The 24706-nt window shown below is 38.7% G+C and overlaps 2 protein-coding genes across 5 annotated transcripts in view; one reads left to right on the forward strand and one right to left on the reverse strand.

Moving 5' to 3' along the window:
- Positions 1-3279: 3279 nt before the first annotated feature.
- On the reverse strand, positions 3280-17646 carry LOC108098579. 3 transcript variants are annotated; one of them, XM_017201616.1, is made up of 3 exons: positions 17233-17646; positions 3500-3670; positions 3280-3382 (listed from the first exon to the last, which is right to left on the reverse strand). In XM_017201616.1, the coding sequence occupies exons 1-3, from the start codon at positions 17373-17375 to the stop codon at positions 3373-3375; spliced, it is 324 nt and encodes a 107-aa protein (XP_017057105.1). In that variant the 5' UTR covers positions 17376-17646; the 3' UTR covers positions 3280-3372. The 3 variants fall into 3 exon arrangements, 1 of the variants encoding a protein (XP_017057105.1); XR_001771857.2 differs by lacking the exons at positions 3280-3382; positions 3500-3670 and adding an exon at positions 12235-12904; XR_001771856.1 differs by lacking the exons at positions 3280-3382; positions 3500-3670 and adding an exon at positions 16492-17166.
- The window catches only part of LOC108098577, a 51164-nt gene continuing 31609 nt past the window's right edge, over positions 5152-24706 (forward strand). For both annotated transcript variants that reach the window (XM_017201613.2, XM_017201614.2), the window contains exon 1: positions 5152-6485. In XM_017201613.2, coding sequence (XP_017057102.1) covers positions 5452-6485 — 1034 coding nt within the window. In that variant the 5' untranslated portion in view covers positions 5152-5451. The remainder of the gene's footprint in view (positions 6486-24706) is intronic.

A 24706-nucleotide genomic window follows, 5' to 3' on the forward strand; every position in this document is an offset into this window, starting at 1 on the left:
GAAGTTATTTGGCGTTTTAATGTACTTTCACTCGAGCGCACATTTAATTGAGCTTTTGGGTATCCACAAAAACTTTAATTCAAGGATTAAAGGCCTGTTGCGATTTTAATGAAGGCCAGCCACTTATGACAGCCTCGTCTTGATCGTTCATCACTCATTCATGGCCAATGGCAAGGTAATCCAGGATGCCTCCTCAATGCCAACTTGTCATACTGGTTAATTCTCTGGGCCTCGAAGCTCCTCCGTTGTTCTTGATTTCCTTCCATTTTAATTTAAAAATATAGTAATAATTCACAATAAAGATGCTTTATAATAACTCAAGTTATAATAATAATTTTATGTATAGTTTCCATATAAAATCTATGACCTACGGGCATCAACATCATTGGGAATCATTGGGACAAAATTGGGAAATCAGAGTTCTAGCAGGAGCTGCGAAGCCAAGTAGCAACATCAGCTACTAACTGAAACAACAACAACATCTAACTGTGGCAATTGCGTAAATTATGTTCTAATACAACATCAATTACAATAGCAAGCGGCCCATGGCCAAAACGGTAATGATGTAGTCAGCCTCTCGGTTGGGTTTTAGCCGGGTCTAGTCTACTACTCGCCCCTGTTGCAGCCACTAGTGGCTTGTGCTCCTCAACAAGCTTGCGGCATTCACGCCTTGTTGTAGCCTGCCTCATCCCCATCCACATCCCCCTCCTCCCCTTCCTCCTCCTTTTCAGTTGTTTTGCAGTTGTGTAGCTGTTATCGTTGTCGCTGAACCGGCTGGTCTGGCGAACATATCCCTGCTCTCCAAATAGCAGTTGCCATAGCTCGACTTTGGTTTTATATGAGTTTAGTACTAAATCAAGACTCTGAATCGTAATAGTTCAAGGTTATTAGGGCTATTAAATATTTTTTAACATTTTCTTAGCTTAATATGCACTTTTTAAAAATTTTGTCATTAAATTTCTCATATAACGTTCTTCCAGGTTTCATCACCCCCATTGGTATAAAAATCACTGTCAGATTGACTTAATAAACTGTTTTTAAAGAACGGGGGTATCATTCAGTCGAAATCGTTCACGTTTCACCATTACCTGGCGGATTCCAGTAAAAATTTCATGCATGTTGCTGCCGTTGTCGTTGCAGGAGCAGCAGCAGCAGCAGCAGCAGCAGCAGAAGCAGCAGCAACAGCCACAACAACCGTTTTACGCATGCGTGTGGCTACTGAGCCCACTGCACCTGTTGGCCCCTCAGCCCGTCGGCTCCTTATCAACCAACAGATGCAACAGCTGACTGCGGCACGGCTTCAATTTATGTTTTAATTGTGGAAATTATGTGACACATGTTGCTGTTGTTGCTTCTGGGTGCTTGGGCGGCGCATCTGAGAGGATCGGGCAGACCGGGGATCCGACGTCTGTCATAACTGGTAAGGTTGTAATTAAACTGGTGCTGAGACCACCGCCCCCTCCAAAAACCCCTCTCCTCGTGGGGCAACTCTACCTGCGTCGCGTACGTTGCCGCCCATCGGATGAAACAGTCTGGAATGGGGAGACAGCGTTTTGTGGGTTTTTCTCGGGCTGGTTGTAAACATTTTACGGTTGTTTATTGCCCCCAATTGATGTATGGGTGGATGGATGTTGCATGCTCGATAGTGCGGTCGTAGAAATGTGAGCACCCGATAGAGGAGTCTATCGAATGGGGCAGTTGATTGATATGGGGGCTATAATGGGTGGGCTTTGTTTCGGATTGGAGGGAAATTGAATTAAAAATTAGCTCAAGCTGCAAGCTATGAAATTAGCAGGGTAAAGGTTATAAAAGCTAGAATAGGAAAATTAGCGGTCGAGAATTACTGTTTTCCATTGCAATCTACTATAAAGCGAATCAAAAAATATATAGAACTAGAACTAGAGAATAAGTAAATTATATTCATAAGTAAAGGTAATAAAGCTAGTAACTTGAAAAAGAAGTTTATCTTTAAATTAATATAGTTAAACGCTTTACAATTCAAATCCTTATTAATGACCGACTTTGATTTATCCACAACCACCAAATTTAAACTGAGCTAACTGCCATGTGAAAAGTATATAATTACTCTCCTTTAAATTGTTATGATTATTACTTTTTGTTGTTTTATGCGCGAGAAAAACTCTAACTCTAACTGCACTTTGATTGATTGATTGCCCCAAAGACCGAGAAGTTGTTGACTTTACGGCGTGTTTATGGCTGCGCTTGAGTCTTGAACCCAAATGAACTCAACACAAGCCAACCGCAAACAGTACCGCGAAATCCTCCCGCTCCACCCACCTCATCGTACGTACGTAAGCTTACATTATGGGGTGTTTGGGGATCGCTGCTCGTTGCCTAACCATAACGGTAATAGTAGCCCAACAACCGGAGCGGTCCACGCTTTGGGTCACCTTCCGAGTGGCGGTCGGGGATCTCTAATAATAAAAATCAAAATACCGTCACGTAAACCGATAACAAGGCACAAGACCCGGCGTCTGTTGAGGAATCGGAGTTACTGCCAAAACGCAATTAAGACCGACATTTTTATGGTGTTCAAACTATAAAATTCATATAATTAAATTGCAGTTATAACTATAACAGCAACAACAAAGGCCGCACCACCAGCAACACCAACGGCAGCAACACCACAAGCAGCAACACCAACAACAGCAACATGCAACACCACCAAGCAGCTAGCGAAACTATCATAAAGCTTCGATCAAATCTCCGCTGAGAGTGAATAATTTCCTAAATGAGAGCATAAAGTGAAAAGCGAAAATCAATGAAATGACGCCATGAACAACAACAAAAATTGCGATCATTGGCTGCTATCGAAATTCTTAAAGAAAGCAAGAGCACGAAGTAGCTGAATCAGGTGATTGCGGAAATTTATACCTTACCATAGGTACTTTTAAGTTACTAGACATTTATTTTTTTCAATTAGTTTTTTTCTTTTTATACCGGCGATTAATTTACAAATGGTGTATTTTCTCTAACTACTAAATGCTTTCTTTTTATAAAACCAATACATCAATTAAGATTTTATTTATTTATCAATAAACTGCCATTAAAAGTTGAAATTGATCATCAATAAAATTAAGTCCTTTAGTTAACAGTTAACAATAATACGATTTATAAATAGTAAGGCTGAAAATATGACATATTTAGCAAAAATTGAATTGAAATTTTATTGAAGTATGTATGTATTATCTATATATATAAATATGTATTATAAAAATTACGTTGGTTTTTCGAAAAGCTGGCAATAAACTTAAATGCATACTCACATTTCAAATTCAATGGCTATTTGCATATGTTCATTGGTCATGTTTCGACCAAAATGTAGTTTTCCATTTGATTTTTATATTTTTCCTATAGCATGCTAATAAAAAACAAGAAAAGAAGCAAGTAAATAGAGCTTAAATAGACCAAAACACTAAGCTTCCAAAAATCGGTCTCTGTCGGCGTATTCCTCTCTTTAGGCTCCTCGATCACTCACCTTTTATTGCAGTTGTGCAGCAGGTGTCGAAAGCTCTCTTCGAGCTTTTCAAACCGTTGTTTTCGTTTAAAATTTTTCGCTACTCTCCGTCTTACTATAGCGGGTTTGGTGCCGGTTATTGTTGTTGCTGTTGCTTGGTAGTTGGTAAGTTCATTGATGAAAATCAGACGGCTAAATGAGCGTAAGGAAGAGAGTAAAAGAAAAAATAAACCATTATTTTTTAAATAGTTTGAGGAAGGGAATGAAAAATACATAGATACAAAAATTTTTATAAAATACACTTGCTTTCTGAGTAGCTGATCTGAGTAGTAAAGAAACACAAAATCCTTGCATAAAACCCAATTTTCCTTAAATGAAGATTTTAATAAGATTTTTGGTTATAGTTTGTACTTAACGTGTTCACTTGGAGTTTTAAGGACTTATATCTTACATGAATTTAAACAACATCTTTGTTTTTGTGTGATTCGTGTTAAATATTTCGAATAATTTTTAAATGTACAATTGAATTACGAACTTTAAACAAATCCAGGCCCGTATCCAGAAATTTGTTTCGGGGGGTGCTCAAGGACAAAAATCAATAAAAAATGTGGACTTATTCGAATAAATTCAATAAATTAAATTAAATTTGGCTTAGTTTCAGTCTACTGATCTATACGTTCCTGTTAGGTCAGGTTTCTTCTACTGAAGACTTTTTAATGAAAAATCTTAAATAGAAAAAATTTTTGAATTCAAAGATTTCGGGGGTGCCCGGGCCCCCCGGGCACCCCCCTGGATACGTGCCTGAACAAATCAAATTAAATTTCGTGAATACTTGGCAACTTTCCCATTTAATAAAACAATATAAAATAATCTTGGAAAAATAGTTTTGAGATGTCAATTAATGGATAACGCCAAGCAGCTCTTTACATGTTCAACTTTTGGTTGAAGCTACCTATTTGTTTCCATTTCAGGGCCGATAAAATGTTAATAGAAAACACAGGAACAATATGTAGTAGATGTCAAGGTTTTTCTAAGTTAATATCTTCCTGTTTCACGTTTCCTATCTTTCTTTCTCTTTCGTTTTGTATCTTTCTCTGTTAGAAATTTCGCGAATAACTTTTTTTTAACAGCTGTGCGGTTTTATTCTCTCTCTTCCAATCTCTGTATGTAACAGCAGGTGCAGCGGCAACAAGTGTAAATGTGCCGAACAAAGCTTTTTTGCTCTCCCGCCGCTCTTGCGCTCTCATACTGTTAATAAATTTTACGTTACACTGTCCAACCTATTTTATTTTTTATAATCTATGGCAAAAACAATAAATGTTAAAAAAAGCTCTATTATAAAAATGTTTTTTTTTTCTGACACATTTTTAATTAAAGAAACTTTGTCAAAAAGGTTTTTGTTTGATATGCTCTAACACTCGGCAATAATTATATTACGTTTGTTAAATTCCGTAAAATAGTAAAACAATGGAATTTATATTTAAATGGAAAAAAAATTCAAACGTTTTATAAATTACTTTTTTGGACTGTTTGGTCATTTGAAGACAAATTTCGTCTTGACCATTTTCGGGATTTCGGACGCGAAGTACAAATTCCGCGTTGCGCTGTGTTAAGTTAACATCGCCATAACAGAGCTGCGAGTAAAGCGAGCCATGTCTATTTAGGTGCCGACTTTGGGCCCACAGTGAAAACTGAAAATTCGCTCGAATCAGACGTGTGTGACGGAGCTCCGCTTTGTATCCGAACCAAACCGAACTGCTAACTGCAACTTTGGCGCGACTTTTCGCGAAGTGAACAAGCTGAAGAAGCCAAGCGAAATTAGATGTGAAACTAGTGTGCATGGCAGGCTGAAGAGAAAGAGAGAAATAAGGTGCATATGTGCAGCAAGTGTAACGATACCCAATACCCAGGCTAAAGAAAAAAAATAACAAAAAAACATAAACACAAATAAAACCCCTTAGTGGCCAGCAGCCATGTCTACGAAACTGGAGCAGCAGCACTCGAAGCCCATTCTGAGTCCAACTCGATCCCTGGACGAAGGTTTCGAAAGTGATCCGGATCGGGTTTCCACCGATTCGGAGCATCAGACAAGTGGAACCACTGGCAGCAGTACCTGCAACAACAGCAGTGCAGCCAACAGCAGCAGCAGCAGCAACAACAACAATGCCAGCAAGTTGGCGCAGCTCAGTTCGGCGGCCACTGGGGGCGCCTCAAAGGCGACGGCCGGAGCAACTGCATCCACACCCAGTCCTTCTATGGGGAACACCGGAAATGTCAGGGGCGCCCTCACCTTGGCTGCCCCCCAGCTGCAGAGGCGGGAGTTCTTCAAGGATCAGCCGAAGCTGCGGCATCAGGCGCCGCCCCCGCAGCAGCCACGCCTCCAGTACCAAAAGCAACGGCAACCCCTGGTGCCCAGTGCTGCATCCAGTGTGCACAACCATAGGTTAACGTCGTCGCTGCAGGGCTCCTCGGCAGCTGGAAACAATGGGGCGACCGGAACCGGAACTGCCAACTACCGTCGCGGACGTCGGCTGCACATGAATCCCCCTCGAAACGGGATGCGTTCCCACTCCGTGGACGCCATATCGCGTCACAACCGCCACGGCTACGATCCCAGTAGCCTGATCCTGAAGCACGACGGGAATGGCAACATAAGCAGCAGCAATGCCGCCGCCCCCACCCGCATGCTGAACTACAAGGCCACGGGTGGAGGCGGTGCAGCAGGAGCCCCGGCAGCCGGACAGGCCCTGCTCGTCCAGCCCATTTCCAGTGCCACTCTGTCGCCGCTGGTGGCCGCTGGCGTGGTCGATGTGGTCGAGGGCGGTGGCTCCTCGCCGGTTATCGCCTCGGCCACCCACAGCCTGTACACCTTCTATCCGGCGGAGGGAAATCTGCAGGTGTGGCAGACGGAGTGCGGCGACCTCACCTACAAGTCGTCCCGGAATATGCATCAGCTTCACAAGGCGCCCGTGTGCTGGACACAGTCCATTCCCAGGCAGGCCAGAAGGTGAGTGAAGCAAACTGATTTGATTTTTTATCTAAACCATTAACGTTGAGGAAGAACTTGACCTTGAGTAAGGCTAGGAAAAGCGATTCTGACTTACAGATTTTGAATTAGTAAAAACAATTATTTTACATGAAAACACTGAAATATTTTAAAGACTTACTGGTTTAATTACTAAAAGTTTCCCTGTATTCGTAGAAACAGATAAATTGGGCATAAATAAAGTTATGTGTTTTTGATTTTGTTTTAATTTTTACATTGAACTTTGGGTTCTTGACTTGCTAGATGTGTCTTTATTGATAAGCCATAAAAATAATTCCACTTAAAGCTGAAATTAAATGTAAATGAAATTAACTAAAATGCTACTTTCAAACATTAAAGTTTAAGAAATGGAAGATAATTAACGGAATTGGCCATGAAACTAAATTTAATGCTTGGTTTTCATAAAAATGTAAAGTTTAATTACACAGTTCTGTAGTATTACCTTGTAACACATCAATTGAAAAAACATAAAAATGTGTTGGAATACTTTCTCAAAAAGCGATAGTGGAAGCGATACACATTTGGTGTCCTCCTTTTTCGTTCATGGCTGCTCACTCTAATCATGTTCTCTAAATTAAAGACGATCATTTAAGTATTATTTTTAGTTAGACAAGCTACGCTTAAATCTAGAGCTCAATAAATCGCTCAAAATGTAAGCTAATTAGTTAATGGTTCAGTTTTATTTTTGGCCAAAAACGAAGTCAATAGCCATTTCATCTTTAGCGCTTGAACAGAGTGAAAGTCTTTTTAACAGCAGCATCGGCAGCAGCGGCAACAAGAAGGGGGCCAAGATACAGAGAGAGAAACAGAGAGGAAAAGTCGGGGAGAAAGACAAAGAGGGCCGGGGCAGGCACATGTGTCATTTAACTTTGCCGCGGGCCAAGTTGCAGTGTTGCAAGTTGCGCTGTGGCAATTAAAATGCCTTCGGAAACTGCTTCACATTGATTACCCTCAGCTCCGTCCCTAAGCAGATTGTTAAATTCGCCTTTACATAACTTAACATTGCCCGGGGTTCGCCCGAAATGTGTGTGACCCCAAATTAAACGCAAATTGCACACCGAAATTCAGGCACATAAAGTTTGCCAATTTCGCGCTCAACATTTCCAAGAGACATTTTAAGTTTTTGCCTAAATTTGGGTTGGGTTTGGGTTTATTTTGTTCGCTTGGAGACTGTTACAATTTTTGTCTGTGAAATGTGTCTGAAATATTTAATAGCTCTGGCAATAGTTTAACTTTTATGACTATGGACAGATGTAGAAACACCGGGGCGAAGGGGCGTGTCATTGGTTAAAATGGCAAAATTATTTAGTTTTCCCAATGACGCCGGAAAACAAAAGTGAAGTAAAAGCGAGCGCATTTATTAGCTCATTTAAATTGGGTAAATCGAATGAGATAATACTTATTGCCCATTAAAATATGACCTTCTAATACCGAATATTATGGAATAGTATTTGTAATTATTACAATTACATTATATTATCTATCGATATGATATATTACTTATAAGGAATGTTTTTTAATTCAAAAAGGATCCTTTTTGAAAAAATTTAGAAAAATTAAGCATAAACTTTTTTGGGGAACCTTTACATACGAATAGATTTATATTGATTAATAGACGAATATAACAGCATAAAAGTAACATTTTTTATTTATTTATCATTTTACTATTTTATAATATTAACTCTTAAAATACTTACTGACTTTTTTGCTCAGGAAAAATGTTATCCTGGAATAAAACACACTTGACCAACTTAAAATTAATATATATAAATATTTTGCAAATTGGGAAATGTTTCGAATTTTACTTTCAAATTTCGTGTAATGCCTAAATGACTTTTAATGTAGAAATATCAGTCTCAGTTTCATTTGGAGCTCTCATTGCATAAGCACACGCAAATATGTTTATTAAAAGCCTTTTACTTTGACTAAACACCGCCCACTCCAGTGCCGCAACTACGGGTATCTGCCCCAATGGGTGGTGTGGGGGCACAAGAGTGCCGCAAAAATGGCAAACATTTCAATCAGCAGGAGCAGACATGCAAAGTGAATCAAAAGCGAAAGAAAAAGTAGCAGTGGATTGCAGCGAAAATGTTGATAAGGCTCCCAAGGGGCATTCAACGGAAATGTGTACTATCAATCAAAAGACTTAGGCAACGAACTTGATTAGTTCAACGCACTGGGAGTTGTCTTTGGTGTTTTTTGCATTTTGCTTGCCTGCAATTGTGATGCTTTCGGAATTTTCTCTATTACGTATGTTGTCATTTACGGCTCTTAAAGTTCGATTGATATCCCACTCGAAAACACAACTCACATCTCTGTTGCAAATCAAATTGCATGATGCGCAAATATTTTTGCTTCGACAGCGACTTTAACACCAAGAGCAACAATAAAAGTAAAAGTTGGCAAATTTATTTACATAGTTTTGGGTCTTTTTTACAATGTGTCATACCTTTGCTCACTTTTGCTTTTCATGAGACATTAGGTGGTGCTAGTTTTTTCTTTTTGTTGGATGCTGTGTGGGGATGGACGACGTATAGGTGTCCGAGATGCGAGCATTTGAAAGTGTTTTTTATGTATACGATGTTTTTTAACTCTTGGATGGGGTGTTGTTGGAGAGATGTTTTTGCTTGTGGCGTGCGAAAGTTTTTTTTGGCTGATGATACTCCATGTTTGATGTCTGCCCGATGGTGCCAAACTTCCGCTTTATGCATATTATGGGAATTTGCCAAAATGTATTCGCACTTAATTTGAAATTTGCCAGTTGGCCCAACAAATTAGTTTTTCATGCGTGGAGGAGTTTACAACTCGAAGTGCAATTTGTATGAGAAGTGGAAAAAAAAGAAGTCGAAAACTGTTAAGTAAAAACCTGAGTTGGTGGTAATATTTATAGTTTATATAATATGCATGAGTTTTCCTTCCTTCAAAATAAAAATTAAAAACAAGAAAAGTGGGGATTGTTTTAAAGTAACTTCGGTAAACCAAATCGTTAGAACATCAAATCTCTGAACCTTTAAAATCTGCTGTATAATTCCAACCTTATGTAAGCACATCAATATCAAGGCCAAGCCAATGTTATGCAAGCCCTTACCACGTCTCTTACTTGTTTGCCAACTCTCAATGACGCCATTAAGAAGCCCATAAAATTGTCACTTAACCGCCGATGCTGGCTTCTTGCGAGTTAATTCGATAAACAAATGCCGCTAATTGCTCCTCATCAGCCAATCGGGAGATATCCAACCATAATTGCTGACTATTTGCCGTGCCGGAGGTGAGGGTTAAAGTTTCCTTCTGATTGCTGTTTGCCAATCACTTTGCCTCGCTGCTAGATGATAAACTTGTTGCTCGGCATTCACTTTGATTGCTCATCATTGAGCTCATCACCAGTGCCGAACTCATCGGCAAATATGGTGCCTAATTAAAAGAAATAAAAGCTCAAATAGAACCAAAGGCGATCTTCCGTATTTGCCTTATGAGTTGCCTGCTTCTCTTCGGCTGGTGATTTTTTTGGCAAAGTAAAAACAAACATGAAATTCGTATGTCAATAATTGCGGCGCAGATCTGAGATTTGAAGTCTCGGAGCTGTGGGCCTAAAAATAGATCAAATGTTGAAGGAAGCGGCTGGAGGGTCTTGCAAATGAGACGAGCAAATTGTATTTATTTTTACATAATGCTCAAGCGGGAATTTTGCGACTGCTAAGTTGAAGTGTTGACTTTGAGTCAAACGCTGACACATAAAGTCGAAAGACTTGAGCAGCGAACCTGTCATTTAGGCAATAGGATAACTAGAGTGATTCATTTTCTCGACTCAAATCTTACACTTTTCAAGCATTTTCAATGTCAAACAGTTTGGTTAATTGCTTTTTTAAGTAGGGGAGAGTGGGGCATTGTCGTCACTTTTTTTTTAATTGCGAAATTTGTTGATAAAATAACTTATTTTTATCATGTAATATACATGGTTGGATTCGGAAAAGATCTGGCTATAAAATGCAGTAAGTATTTCGGACATCCTTTCATTTGTTTATTAATACGAAACTGTTATCTAAAAGAAGGCAAAATTGGAAAATTGAAAAATCGTGGGGCAAAGTCGTCACCCCCCTGGGGCAAAGTCGTCACATAGAATAATGAATGCAAATATAGGTACCCATGTGCACAAAACTATTTCAACTTGTCAAACACACATTTATTGATATTCATACATATAAAAAAGTGGAACACTATACCTATTTTTTGCAAAAATTTGACACATTCAGATCTAAGTGAAGGATAGAAAGCAAAAATCAGAATTTCTTAAAGATTTTTCTTTGTGCGACCTCTTTTTAGAATTTTATTTTTTTTTAAGAACATTTTGGAGAAATTATATTTTATATTTAATAATTTACATAAACAATCACAAAACAATAATAAATTGATACGAGTTTGTATTTCAGTCTGAGATAATACAGTGACGACTTTGCCCCACCCGTTGAGTGACGACAATGCCCCACGCGACATTTTTTGATAAAAACATGAATAACAAATCGAAACTCGAATCAGGTGTTACACAACCTACCATCTCGTGTTCGCCAAACATTTCTCAACAATAATAACTCACCTTTATACTTCTTTGATCAAAAATGTACTTGGAAGAAAAAAAGTTCTGCGCCGGAGAAAAATTACTTTTGAGGCTCCGAAACACTTTCTGATGAATAAATAATTATGCATAACCTATAATTCTACCAAACTCCGTCAGTAATGTAGGAATAGTGCAATACACTTACGCTAAAAAAATTGGGTTGGTACCCCTTTTATTTTTTAAAATAATAGCGAGTGACGACTTTGCCCCACTGACGACATTACCCCACTCTCCCCTACACATTTTTTTGGCACCCACACTTGACGGCGCTGAAACACTTTCAATTTCGAAGCTTTGACGTCTGTTTTAGCACCATTTTTGGACGAGTCAGCAGACAAAAGAACTATTAAATGGAGACCACAGTTCTGTGGCAACTTCAGCTCAAGTGCCCACCTCACCTCCTCACTGGCCCGCTGTCAATGACATCAGACCCAGTTGAAAATGAATAACTGAAACAAAAACTGAAAATAATGCAGCCGGAAATGCAGTGCAAAAAACTTCCCAAGCCTCTATAGGGTTTCCCGCTCAACTTCTGTTACATTTTTGCCATTTAGCATTTGCCACTTTTGTAATTATGCGAAAACGAAAACAATACGGCCCGGTGAGTCACCGGCAGCAGCGTCAGTTGTCGCCACCTGCGACCGCTTTGGGTCACGGGCCAACCATGTGAACCCAAATGTGAAGAGTCGCCGGCGAGAGTCGGGTTCAGTTCAGACGTTCAGCAGGGTCGGTAGCGAGCCCAATTTTAAAATGCAATAAAGCCCGTGTGTGCTTTATGGCAGCCGCTTTTGTTCGAGTGCGAGTCATGGTAGTTATCCCTGCCATATGGACAAATGAATTTTTCTACTGCGCCGCCCGGGGTGTTTGTTGTCGGTATGCAAAAACTAATTACCAAAGTCGCTATTTTTTAGGGTTTAGTGGAGGGGAACTCATCGTGGTCAACCACGGGTTGATCCATGGGAACTCAAATAAATAATAAATATATTTTATAACATAATGTTTTTCTTTACCTCTTTATTTTGTTAAAAAAAATATATATTAATGTATTGTTTGATTTGTAAAGTTAATAGTTAAGTTGGTAAAACGAACAAATAAAAGTTTAGTACTTATGGTATTTTTATTACGGTATTTTGCCTCTCTCCAAAAATCTCATCATTTATAAAGTAAATAAAAATAAAATTACAAAAATATTAGAGAGAGATGCTCTCGAGATAGATAACTATAGCAAACCGAAGAAAACCGCAGAAACCTCACTTTTAATTTGAAAAGCAAAATGCAATTTAAGCGAGGCTAACCATTTTGATGAACCGCTTAGATGTTGGGCCCGTGGAAAAGCCAATCGTCGAACTCCAGGCGAAAACTGGAGAACTTGGCAAATAAATACGATTTTAACACCTTTTGCTCCACATTCCTTTCGGCCAGTTCCGTTAGACGTGAACGATGGCCAGGCTTGGGCATCAATTGTTATTATTATTAATTAGAAAAAATATTTCGCCGCCGAGGCAACGCCGAATCGCAGGCCCAAACGTACCAGAACCCAGCCCAACTGGAGTCCAAACATCGCCTGACTGGAGTTATCGGAGCAGAGGCATCGGACCACTAGGAGCTGCAAGTTGCAGTCCGCCGGATAGTTATTTGGTCCAGAGAGTTTTGATTGGAACTTCTCGTGGCCGTGACATGCGAGCTCCGCTGCTTCGTGTCAGCAAATTAGAGAAATATTTTGTTTGCTCAGTAATTGGCAATTGATCCAGAGATCCCCCGGAACGCTCTGAAAGAAAACCAGAAACGGAGCTTTACAAATTGCCAAGAAGCTCGTGGAGCACACGCCCCAAAAAGTTTCATATGTGAAATCAATAAAAGTCTCATAAATAATGACCATCGATTCCGGTTTGTGGCTTTCGGCGTTTAAGTCAGAGAATCTCCATAAGAGATTTGCATTTCTGAATTTAATAATTAGCATGACAAAGAGCTGATCAACAAAAAAACATTTGGCTATAAACTTATATTTAGAAAACTACGGTAGGCGATTCTTGTGCACCCAACATTTTCGCTTTCAGTGACTAGAACTAAACAGTTTGGATAAAACTTGAATATAAAATTATGCAAGCTATTAAGCAACGTGCCATAAAAATTATACAAAAGTATTGTTTAAGTCATTATTAAAAACCTCTTTTGTTTTAAAGTAAGGAATATATATTTAAGAGCTTACATTTTTTTCGGAATATTTTTAAACTTTCGTTTCCCTACATTTTTGCGTGATTTATGTTTTGTTGGTGGCTCAGCGAAATTCTTTAAAATATTTTTCTATAATTTCACAAATTCACGAAATATGTTAATTAAAGACTTGCAAGCGACAAACTAATTTGTCTTTGGTCAAAAGGAAAAGTTTTGTTTTTAATTTTATGTGGGCAGTTAAAAGTAAAAGCTGAGAAATTAGCATGCGGAAGAAAGGTTAAGAAGTCAAGCTATGGAAATTATATAGAGGATATAGAATTTTGCTAAAAATAACTGGGCACTCCATTCGACAAAGTAAATTACTGAAGCCCAAAACAAAAACAGGAACGCAAAAAGAAGTGAAAGAAAATAATCGTAAAAGAACGAATGAGCAACAAATTAAATTAAATTGCTATACAAATGTACCTTTATTTTTTATTGATTTAGAGTGCGTGACAACAATAATAAAAGGGGAGACAGAGACAAAAGGGAAATAAAAGGTAAAAAATATAAATGAGAGAGGAAACAATCTCCAAGTTCTGGACAGCATTTTATGGTAGGTGAGGATTACGCAATGGGAATGAGTGGAAAGAATGAAAGATGGGAAATTTCATCTTACAACTAATTTATGTAAACGGAAACACCAAAACAGAATATGGAATTCGAAAGCAGAAGCAAGTTCCTTGACTCCCTGGCTGCCCAATCCCTTTTTCGAATGAGTGCGTAGATCTTTATTGTTTTACCACACCTATAACTCTAATTTGTTTTTGTTCTTCGTTGTTTTTCACACGCTTGCGCTTCTGAGAAGTTCTTTATAAAGTTATTTGCCTAAAATGAATTTAAACAATTCTAATTTCATTTCTCTGACTATGGCTTTGTTTACTTGGCTTTTGATGGATACATTTTTGGGTCTTTTGGCCAGTAAGTAGCAACAAAATTGTTGCTCTCGCGGTTGTTGCTGTCATGCAAATGAGCCAAGTGACAGGCCAAATGAGTCTGTTTGCTTTCGAGTGGGAGTAATGTTCAGAAAGCAGTTAACGTTCTGTTTTCGTTTCGTTTTGACTAGGTGGTCTTCTGGCTAAATTGATTCAACAATCTAATTTGGTTATGCGGATTGGGAAAAGTGGTTTTAACTTGTTAATTAAATACAATTTTTAATATTTTATAAAAAGACATTTTAATTTAGGTAGACCAGACACATGGAAATATACATTTCCTTTTTTTTTTGAAAAGTCTTCGGAACACTCTAGAATAATACCGGCCTATCAAGTTCTCTTCATCAAAGTTAAGATTACACCAAAGCCTTTTATAGAGTCGCAGTCAGCGATAAGGCAATTTCAACCGAGTAACCCATTTGCCTCATTTGTCTGGGACGCTGTTGTTGTTCTCGCTAGTAATGCTGCCACTAGAGATGTTGCAGCTAGTTGCATACTCCCTCACAGAAATGCACTGACAACGACGGCGGCATATTTTCAACACCTGCCTTGCCTCGACTTTGCCCGTCAACCTTTGTGCCACTTTGCCGGTTCCCAAAACTCACTTTTGTGTCATTGCAGCAGTTGCTGATGCTGCTGATGTTGCTGTTGTTGTTCCTCTGGGAGATAAGCCAAAAAAAAAAACTATTTGCCAGCAAATGCTGTCGTTGTCTCAGCTGCTGGGGAACTCTGAGCTCGGGGCTCGAAAATTTTCGATGGAGAAATGGGGGAGCACGGGAACCTCGGGGAAGTCTGCATGCATTAGAGCAAGTTGCAGGCAGTCAGCAAATTAACTTGGCGAAGGCGAAGCCGCCAGGCAGCCAAAGGTAGACGCATCACTGGCTTTTCAGTTCCCCAGGCCCCTTGCCCCCTGCCCCTCCCCCTTCCCCTCCCCCTTCCCCTCCCCCTTCCCCTCCCCCTTCCCCTTCCTCCCTCCACCTTTCTTTGACTGCAAATATGCGAACTGCGCATCTTATTAAGAAAGAAAGTACTTTCTGTCAGGCAGCTGTTGTTTGTTGGTCCGTTGTTGTTTTGCCGCCGACTGTTTTCTACCATATACACTATGTATATAAATAATTATACACTTTCCCGAGGAGTTGTTTGGCTGACAAACGGAAGTACTGCCTAGAAATATCAAAAAGTTGATTGCCTAATCTATTTAAAAAACGTCTTAAATTATACTAATATTTTCAAGTGCTTTTCTATTTTATACTATTTGAATTGTATTAAAAAAGTGTTAAATTTTGAAATTGTTAATTTAATTGCTTTTTTTTTTTTTTGTTATCAGCTTTAAACTTTAAATGTTCAAATGTTTAAAGCTTTAAATGTTTAAAACATTTAGTGAGGTAATGAGACTGTATTCAAAAATCATGTTTTGCCAATTTCAAGTTTTTTTTCTATTATTATCCATACAATATGGAGTTTTTTTTCGTTCAGCTTGCATTTTCAAGTGCCGTGCGAACTTCAACTTGATGTCTCGTTGTTGTCGAGCCACACAAGATGACTTCCCCGGCCGAAATTCCCCACAGCTTGCCACCTTTTGGGGCGGCAGGGGAATGCCGGTGGAGACCGGGTACGAGTCGCAGTTGCAGCCCGTCTTATTATGATTACAAATACCTAGCCTAGAGCCCAACTGGTTGGACTTGTTTACTGGAGTTTCATTCGGAGTTTTTCTATCATAATTCCAAATGCATTTAAATTGGCCCAAAAAACGCAAAGAAACCACCAAGTTGCTCAACAAGATTTATATATTTTTTTGCCGGTCGACTTAATTGCCGCTAATACAATTAAATACAAATATTTTTTCCTTTCGTTGTGTTTAATTTGTCACAGCGTGTACATATTTATTTGCTTATTCGCTTAGCTTATTTCTTAAATTAAATTAATTGCAAGTAATTGTAAAGTTATGTTGGACATACTCATGGAATTAAAAAAGCAACTAAAAAAGTGAAATAAGGGAAAGGAATTCGAAAAATATTTTTATGGTTTCAATAAACTTTAAGCTTTGGTTAGGCAATATTTTTTTTACTAAGTAGGTAGATTTCAGTAGGTTTCAATAAAATCGCTTATTAATGGAATGCTTTTACTTAGATTTAATTACTTTTATTTAAAGCTATTATAACATTTTTTAAGCAAACTTTTAAACTTTTTAAAAATATTTTAGATTAAAACGTATTAAATAGTGTTACATTTAATTTATTTAAAATGTTAAGACTTATTTCTTTCAAAGCAATGTTGAATATCAAATACCTACACAGCCTATCTAACAAAATACGAGAAGACAGAGCGAACCCGGAAAATTCTTACATAGTTATGATCTGGCTTTTATGATTGCCTCAGCTCGTTATAGGTTATATAACATGATGGCGATCATAATGGTTAGGCAGGCACTGACCACACTCAATCCCTGAGCGCCGTTCCACTCCCTAAACAAGATGATCGGTTGGAAGAAAATAGTATAAAGGTTCACTTTCCTATCCACGGATCCAGACTTGATGTTAATGATGGCTGGGCGATGAAGCAACTCAGCCTGGCCTCCTATTAAGTCACGCAAAATTTAAGCTAATTTGAGGTTTTAGTTCTTCCCGAGATATTCCCCACTTCTAATTGGGCTCGGAGTCAAAACGCTTATGTAAACAAGGAAGTGAACAAGCTGAATGCGTAAGCAGAAACTTTTACTTGGCTGTGGGCGCTGTTCGTTGGCTGGCTTCCTTTCGACATAAAACGACGGAAATTGCCCAGAAGGCAAAGCTAAAGCCAAATTAAAAGTGGGAGGGAATGGGCAACGCAACTGGGTCTAAACATAAAGTTTGAATCAGGTTTTTGATCACTTGCCAGCCACCTAATTGAAAACGAAAGCGCAAATAGGTAGCTGGAAAAAAGAAAAGTGCAAATGGGGGAAAACTACCTGAAATGAAAATGCCTTCGACGGCCATCGATAATCGAATGACAACAATGAGAGACCTTTTCCCCGGCTCTTTTCCTTCTTCTTGTTTGCTTTTGCCCGAACACACTTTTGATTTCCGCATCGTCGCCCCGTCCGCTTTTCATTCCATTCCTTCGTTTTCCATGTTCATTGGAGCGTCCCGGAGGAGAAGGTAAAGTTTTCCAACGGAAAAGCGGAGACTGATTTTGCTTTGGTGTGTTGACCACGTTCAATTAACAAGGAAAGTGCTGGAAATGAAACCGAAATAAAGTCAAACCGAATGATTTCTCGATTTAATTTAACAGTCAATTTAATTTTAGAGCGACTTTTTCAAAGTTGTTGTCAGGAATTCAGTGAGTTAAAAATTTATATATTTATTTAAAAAACTTTTAGTATTTTTGGAGAAGAATTTATTGGATTAGTTCTTGGCTGGCGTGCCTACATTTTAAATAAAATCTGATGTGGCTTGAGGCACTTTTTGAAGTAAAAAAAATTTTTTTTAGTAGTCGTTCAAGAAGACTTTTAATTTCAATGCCAATCTTTTTACTTTCATTGGATATAATGCGAGAAAAAAATGCCTCATAATATATCCTCTCGATACTCTCTCTTTCACTGGCGATCTTGGCAATCGCCGCGGCAATAATAATAATTTCCTGTTGGAGAAAAATTGCAACTCTGCTAATTTGCTGTAAATAAACGACGCGCAAATAATATACAATTAATTGCTATTCCAAGTTGGACTTGAAGTCGCAGCTCGGAGTCAGAGTCAAGTCGGCGGTCAGATTCAGATGAAATGGCTGGCGGAGGCAATCTACATCGCTCCGGCGATGGTATCCCATGATCCGGCGGCTTTATCCGCTCCCCGCTGTCTTTAGCTGGCAGATCGAAGCCTCCGGAGGGGCGATGGGCGATGGGCAACGCCCACACGCAACGATTCTCCGAGGGCAATTTGGAGTTTGGGGCGCTCTGATCGGCAAATTATGAAGTGCCAAGGAAGCCATTTAAACGATTTAATGGCACCCTGCGTTTCCACCGCGTTTCCCAATGATCGTAAATAAACAGAACGCAAGGCAACAGAAAGCAGAGCAATTGTAGAAGTAGCAGTTCCTCTGCGATGACGATGCCCTCCTGGTGGTCCGTCCCTTGGCTTGGCTTTATTACACATTGGTCTTGGACTGGATGTTTTCCCTGGGAAGTGAATTGATTATTGCTGGGCGAAATCCGAATGGGTGAAATGAATTCATTGGCTCGAGATGTCAGTGTTACATTCGAAGAAGATGGACCACCAGCGGAGTCTCAATCCGAAGATTCCATTCATGAGGGGTCCATTCATGCTAAATTATCGTTTATTCGAAGAGCACCCTGCAGCTCACAGGTTATTTTATTCAATTAAAGAGCTTATTTAAAAGTAAATACCATATTGTCTTAATGTTTTTTAGAGTTTTGTGAGATCAACAATCAATTTCACAGAACTCCTTTGATTGATTAAAATAGGTAAATATTAATTATGTAATTAAAATGTATCTCATTGAGTTTTGATTTAATTATCAATCTAATATAAACATAAATTGTTGTGCATTTTCAATATCTCAGTACGAATTTAAAAATTCAATTTTAGATACTTTAAGAGAACAACCGACCTAATTAGAATGTATCTTTTCGCTAGATTTCAAACACAATTGAAATTTTCCTACAAGCCACAAACGAATTTCACCCAACAACTGCGATTACCGAGTTTCGAGATCCAGTGTGCAGTGCCTGGCATCAGACAAAGGCAAATGATAAAAGTAAAACCAAATTGTTACCCTCGGCTCATAAATCGCAGTGCAGATTTGCAACAATGTCGGCTTGTAGCGGAAGTTGTAGAAGAATCTTGTAGTTTGTGCGATCTAAGTGTGTTTGTAGTGCGCCGTGCCTTTGCCTTCGCCTTTCTGGCAAATGATTTGAAAGATGAACTTGAGGCTCGACTGAGATTGTGACTCGTGGCTGCGTCGTCATCATTTGATTAATTTTTCTCTTTGTTGGAAAGTTTTCTTCATTTCATTTTCTTTGTTTTGTTTGGGGATATTATTTTTTCCATCTGTCTGCAGCAGCAAAGTGAAATCTCCGCCTGGGTTGTGTTTCTCCAATTCCAATTCCAATTCCAATACCTATTCCAACCCAAGAAATTCAATTTTCCACAGCGCTCGGATCCGATCGGCTAGGGTCTTCAAATTCAGCTCCAACTCTGATTCCGACCGCATGCCAAATCAATTGTGTCTCCTAAAAATAATCACAATAATTCGTTACAACTTTTGTGTTTCAATTTCGGTTCGCCCCGCCGTCTTTTCTGAGGCATCTATCTTTAGCTCTGAAGTTTGTCAAATGCTGGGCACGTACTATCAGCAACTCTTGGCTTTCTTTTCATTTTCATCTTTTCCTCCGCCGAGTGTTCGATTTTTTCTATGTGCTCGACCAAGTCGCTAATTACGCAAGCACATAGTTACCCGAGGCCCTGGAAATGAAAGCATCAAGCGCGTCCAGCAGATACAAGATACAAGATGCGGTGCTCGCTGCCAGATACATTTACACCCAACTCGTTTAGCACTCAATCGGATCTTCCTATGCATATTAGTTATTAGCCCGGTCGTAATTGAATTAACACCAGCCACGACTTCTCGGTCCTGACTCGGAAATTTTGTATTTCGTCAGCCGTTCGCCACGGTCTCGATCTGTTTCTTTATCCGCAGATGACGCACTATGTTTGGCTGTAGAGCAAGTGCTGTTCAAGTGCTAAAAACTTGCAAGAAATATCCGAAATAAATCAATTGAGCAAACAGCCTTAGCTTAAATACAATATTTGTTTAATTACGTGCTGCTTTTATGGATGAGCGCATATATATTTAGATGAAATTTAAATAAATTCTCACTTGCCAGGAGTTTGTGATATTTATTAAACTTTTGTTAAAAGAATTGTATGGAATAAAATTTGTTACTTAAGTACAAAAAAACTAAAAGTACTTAAATAATTCTAATAGCATACTTACCATAACAACAACCAAATTATATCATACCAATTTAATATATCTAGTTATAAATATAAAGTACCACCTTAAGCTCTTATTTTACAATGGAATGTGGTTTTGGAATCCAAAAGGTAGTCAAGTTAGTTCAATTTAGAGCCTTATTACAAAATGATTAGCCGACTGCACTTGAAGAATATTACCCAATCTGGGTGCCACGATTTAAAGGTCACCAGAAGTGGCGTAATAAACTGCTATCAAAGCTAGACCACAATTACCAACTTAGTCAAACGGCCATATCACTTAGCGAAATGTTACAGGTTGCCTCGACTAAATCATCCATTTATCTATGCATCATTATGGCTTACCCAAGCATCCAGCAAGTGAGCTATATGATGATAGCCCCAATTTAACTAACCGTTTACCGATCTTGCACAAATCCCCAACTCGGCGAAACCCAATTTCGGTGGGCTGTACTCGTATATTTAGCCACCCAGTAGGCTCCACTTGAGGGGGCGCCACTCGAATGCACGCAGGCTGATTACACCAGATTTTCGTTAGTGGCACAGCAGCACGGCGGCGGCGGCGGGAAATTGTTGCATGAAAAACAGCTGTCTAACAACATCAACAAAACGAAGCTAAAGCCAAAATCCAGCCAACGAACGCGACGCTTCAACGCTCGTCAAACACTTCAATTACGAATTCAATTTGTTGCTCATTAAGCTGCTGAAATGTTTATCAACATTTTTGCCGCTGCTTTTGTTAATAGCGTTGTTATGCAATTGGCACGCGCTAAGGTCCAAAAGCAACAGCTTAAATTTTTCAGTTTTTGGGTTATTGTTTGCTCCAGCTGAAGTCATGTTTTGATTTATTTTGCGGATACTGTTATTATTATTTTAGCTCGAAGCTACCTAGGAAGTCAAGTTGAAGAATTTTTGATTAAAAGTTTATATTATTTTAATGGCAATGAGTATTATTATTATTTAAGCTTAAAGTTTCATAGGAATTCGCGTTAAAGGATATGGTTTTTAATCACATAGTAATTAAAGCTAATTTTAAAGTGGTTGGAAATATCATGTATCTGTTTTTCTTTCCTTAAATATAAAATTGGTTTGATAGCACATACATATCATACTTCCTTCTAATTTAAAACCAGCATTTAAACTAAGGAAATAAGTGAACACATTTTTACAAGTTTTCAATATGTGCTAACCTTTTTTTTTTGTTTTTCCTGTTTATATAAAGGAAAAATATTTTTTATTAAAGATGCGTTTGTTAATAAGTCTGTGAATTTTTTTTTCGACTCGTAACAGGAAACTTTTTTGGCTTACGTAATTTTTGTTAGTTTTAATTTAAACTTATAAATAAATTAAAAAAAGTGCGTTGCTCTGAATGATCCAGGGTATACACTCTAACGACTCCTTCAATCTCAGCCTTTCTTTATTGTTTTACTGAAACTTTGTTACATTTCGTGAGCGTGGAGATTGCATTTCCCTTATGTTACGTGTTGAGGTTGAGGGCACGTGAAGAAAACTTTTACGATCATCATGATCATCAAGGTGGTGATGATGATAATGGCGTACAGGTATTGCCATTGCCCTTTACTATGTGTTGTATAACAGGGTAAGAGCCGCAGTGCCCCCACCTGGGGATACACCTGCCCCTTTCCACTTGCCCATCTCAAAATGAGACTTTTCCGGCTGCCATTGCATCCTACGAGTTTCGACTCGAGACTTCATATTGTGTTTCTCACGCACTTTAACACCATTTAGTTGATAACAATCGCAGAAACGTTTCGCCCCTCTCTTTCTCTGCCGCCTATCTGCATCTCCCTCTCCGCGTGCAACGCCACTTGCCACTTGCCACCGCCTTAACTTAACTGCACGCCGAAGATGCCGTTTGGCTTTCCAAAAAAAAAAAAAACAAAAAACGAAAAAATAAGAAAAGGCCCCAGACATAAAAAATTCAAGCCGAGATAAGCAAAGTCCAAAAGCAAACGGACCTGAACCTGAACCTGTGCACCCAACTGGTTGCCGGCCAAAAAACGGAAAAAGATGAATAAAAAATACGCCAGGGAAAAAAGACATACCCCGTACCAAAAACAGAAAAAAATAGCAGGAAAAAGTACACATCGAAGGAGAAAGTAAACGTTAACGAAGCTGCCGCAAAACGTTGAAATGTTGCAAAGAAAGCAGCCAAAGCCGGCAAAAAGGCTGAATAGCAATACTCCTCATCTCTTTCCTCTTATTTTGGGCAAAAGGCCAGTTTCTTCTGCGTTTCGCTGAATGATGAGCTAGTGTTCAAGTTGACAATAATAAGAGAAAAATGCGTGAGGTTAGATGTAATTTAATTTAAAGAGAAGTTAAATATTAGAAAAATATGTTATACTTTTTAAGCCCATAGGGCTCGTAGTAATTTTTCAATTATTCAGTAATTTGCTGGGATTCTTACACTAACAACTTCCGCCCGATAATAAAACGGAACAAAATGGTACACGAATTTCACAAGCAATTTTCCCATCCCAACCATTAAACTTCCGTTCGGTATGTAAATTTTCTAAATATGCCTGGATTCCGAGAGACCCAGATCTAAACCCTCTTTCGTTGGCCAAACTGCAAGAACTGCGGCTGAATTCCTTGCAAATGTGCTATGAAATCAATAAAGTATTCGAAGCATTTGTGGCAGCAGCTGGTGATGTTGCTGCTGATTTTGCTGATGCCGCAGCATTCGCCGTTTCGACCACTTTGTAGCTGCCACTTGTTGCACCTTTCTCCTTTGCTCTGGCCCCGCAATTCGATACGAGTCGGGCGATGATAAATTTCTGCAACCATAACGGCCACAGTCGAGTATGTGCCGCTATATATGCGATAGGGTACACTCAAAGAAAATGCATCATTCATTTCGTTTAATAAAATAAATATTTAAAGAATTGGGAGTTAAACAAAAATTAAGTTTATACTGTAAACTGCATTTAATTTGGAATTATAATTCTCATTGGTTAAATGGCTTAAAAAGTGAACTTAAAAATAAATAAATAATTTTAAATTCTTTTTTTTTTTTTGGTGGAGCTGCCCCCACTACAGCTCCGCAGCATGCAACTTATGCGCATAATTTTGACTTGATTTCATTTTTCTCGCATGCGACTTTTTGTTGTTTCTCCTATTCGCTTCGTTCAATTTGAAATTGAAATTCAAATGTGAATGCACCTGAATCGAAGGGGGAATCAAAGAGGGGATCAACGATCGATGGCCCAAGTTAGCCGCTGACCAGCTGGATATTTATTACCTCACAGCGAATTCAAATTGTCTCTGTACTCCCCCTCTCTTTTTCGGCTTCTGGGGAAAAAAAGAAAAGCTGGCGTAAAATTATGAAAATTTCCTCGGAGTTTATCGACCTCAACTAAGGTTAAGCATTGAAAAAGCGAGGCACGAGTAGCGAGGGAAGCACATAGTGGCAGACCCCCATCAGAAACCAGTCCAAAAATCCATTGACAAGGTCACTTCCGTCACATTCAGCCGTTCCGTGTCGTGGGTGGTTGTTCACCTTTTTCGCCAGCCTTAATTGTTTGTCAAGGCGCCGTTTCGGCCCCGCTCAAAACTCAAAACTGGGTCAAAATCGTCAGAGAGGCGCCTAATTGAGAGGTAATGTGCCGGGGAGAGGACTCCATGTTGACCCTAGTTGGGATGAAGAGCGGAAGAAACTTTTCAAGTCTAGCTAACTGGAACATTTAGCTCGGCTGCCTTGAGACCTCGCAAACGTTTGGCTAATTTTTTAGAGGCAATTGACAGGTGCCTTGAGTTATGTTTTTCGACCGATTTAATGGGCTTCTATGACAGCGCTCCAGTTATGGGTAATAACGTGTGACTGTTGGAAGTCCGTTCACTGGATTACCGTACTAACTGGGTTAAATGGGGGAACTTTAATGGAAATCAACGGGATTAAAGCTTAGAAAAATGGGAGAAAATAAAATGAGTACATAGAAATTCGTAGTTTATCATAATTATTATATAACAAGTATGTAAAAATTACCAATTGAATAATAATTACTTACTTAATTATATTTAAGTAGTATAATATAAATATATATTTTTTTTCTAATCGTTTTTTATCATTTTTCTAATCGGTTTTTATTTTTATTTTTCAGGTATGTAAATCACCTTTAAAGTCTCTATAAAAAAAACTAAGATTGGTGAGTAGCAGTATAATTGATTCTGAAAATTTAAAACGAAGAAATATATTCCTCCTATAGTAAGTTAAAAGTATGGAGCAATAATCTAGAGCAACTCAAAGCAAAGAAAGAAACGTATTTTAAAGAGCCAAACCCCCCGACAAAAATTACAGGTTTTAATTACAAGCAATTTGTAGACACAATTGAATCTACAAGATAAAGAGTTCATGACTTCATTTATTATATTTTTTGACATTCACTTTTGTTTTCAGTCATTGTTTGCTGT

The sequence above is a fragment of the Drosophila ficusphila genome, unplaced genomic scaffold (genome assembly GCF_018152265.1).
Source record: "Drosophila ficusphila isolate 14025-0441.05 unplaced genomic scaffold, ASM1815226v1 contig_791, whole genome shotgun sequence".
Taxonomy (NCBI): domain Eukaryota; kingdom Metazoa; phylum Arthropoda; class Insecta; order Diptera; family Drosophilidae; genus Drosophila; species Drosophila ficusphila.

Excerpts from the sequence above, each read along its gene's own strand:
- LOC108098579 (XM_017201616.1), bottom strand. The coding sequence starts at position 17,375 with ATGAAAAGCGGACGGGGCGACGATGCGGAAATCAAAAGTGTGTTCGGG. Across the intron at positions 3,671-17,232 it reads CGAAGGCATTTTCATTTCAG|CCGTCTGATTTTCATCAATG; the intron begins GTAGTTTTCCCC and ends ACGCTCATTTAG.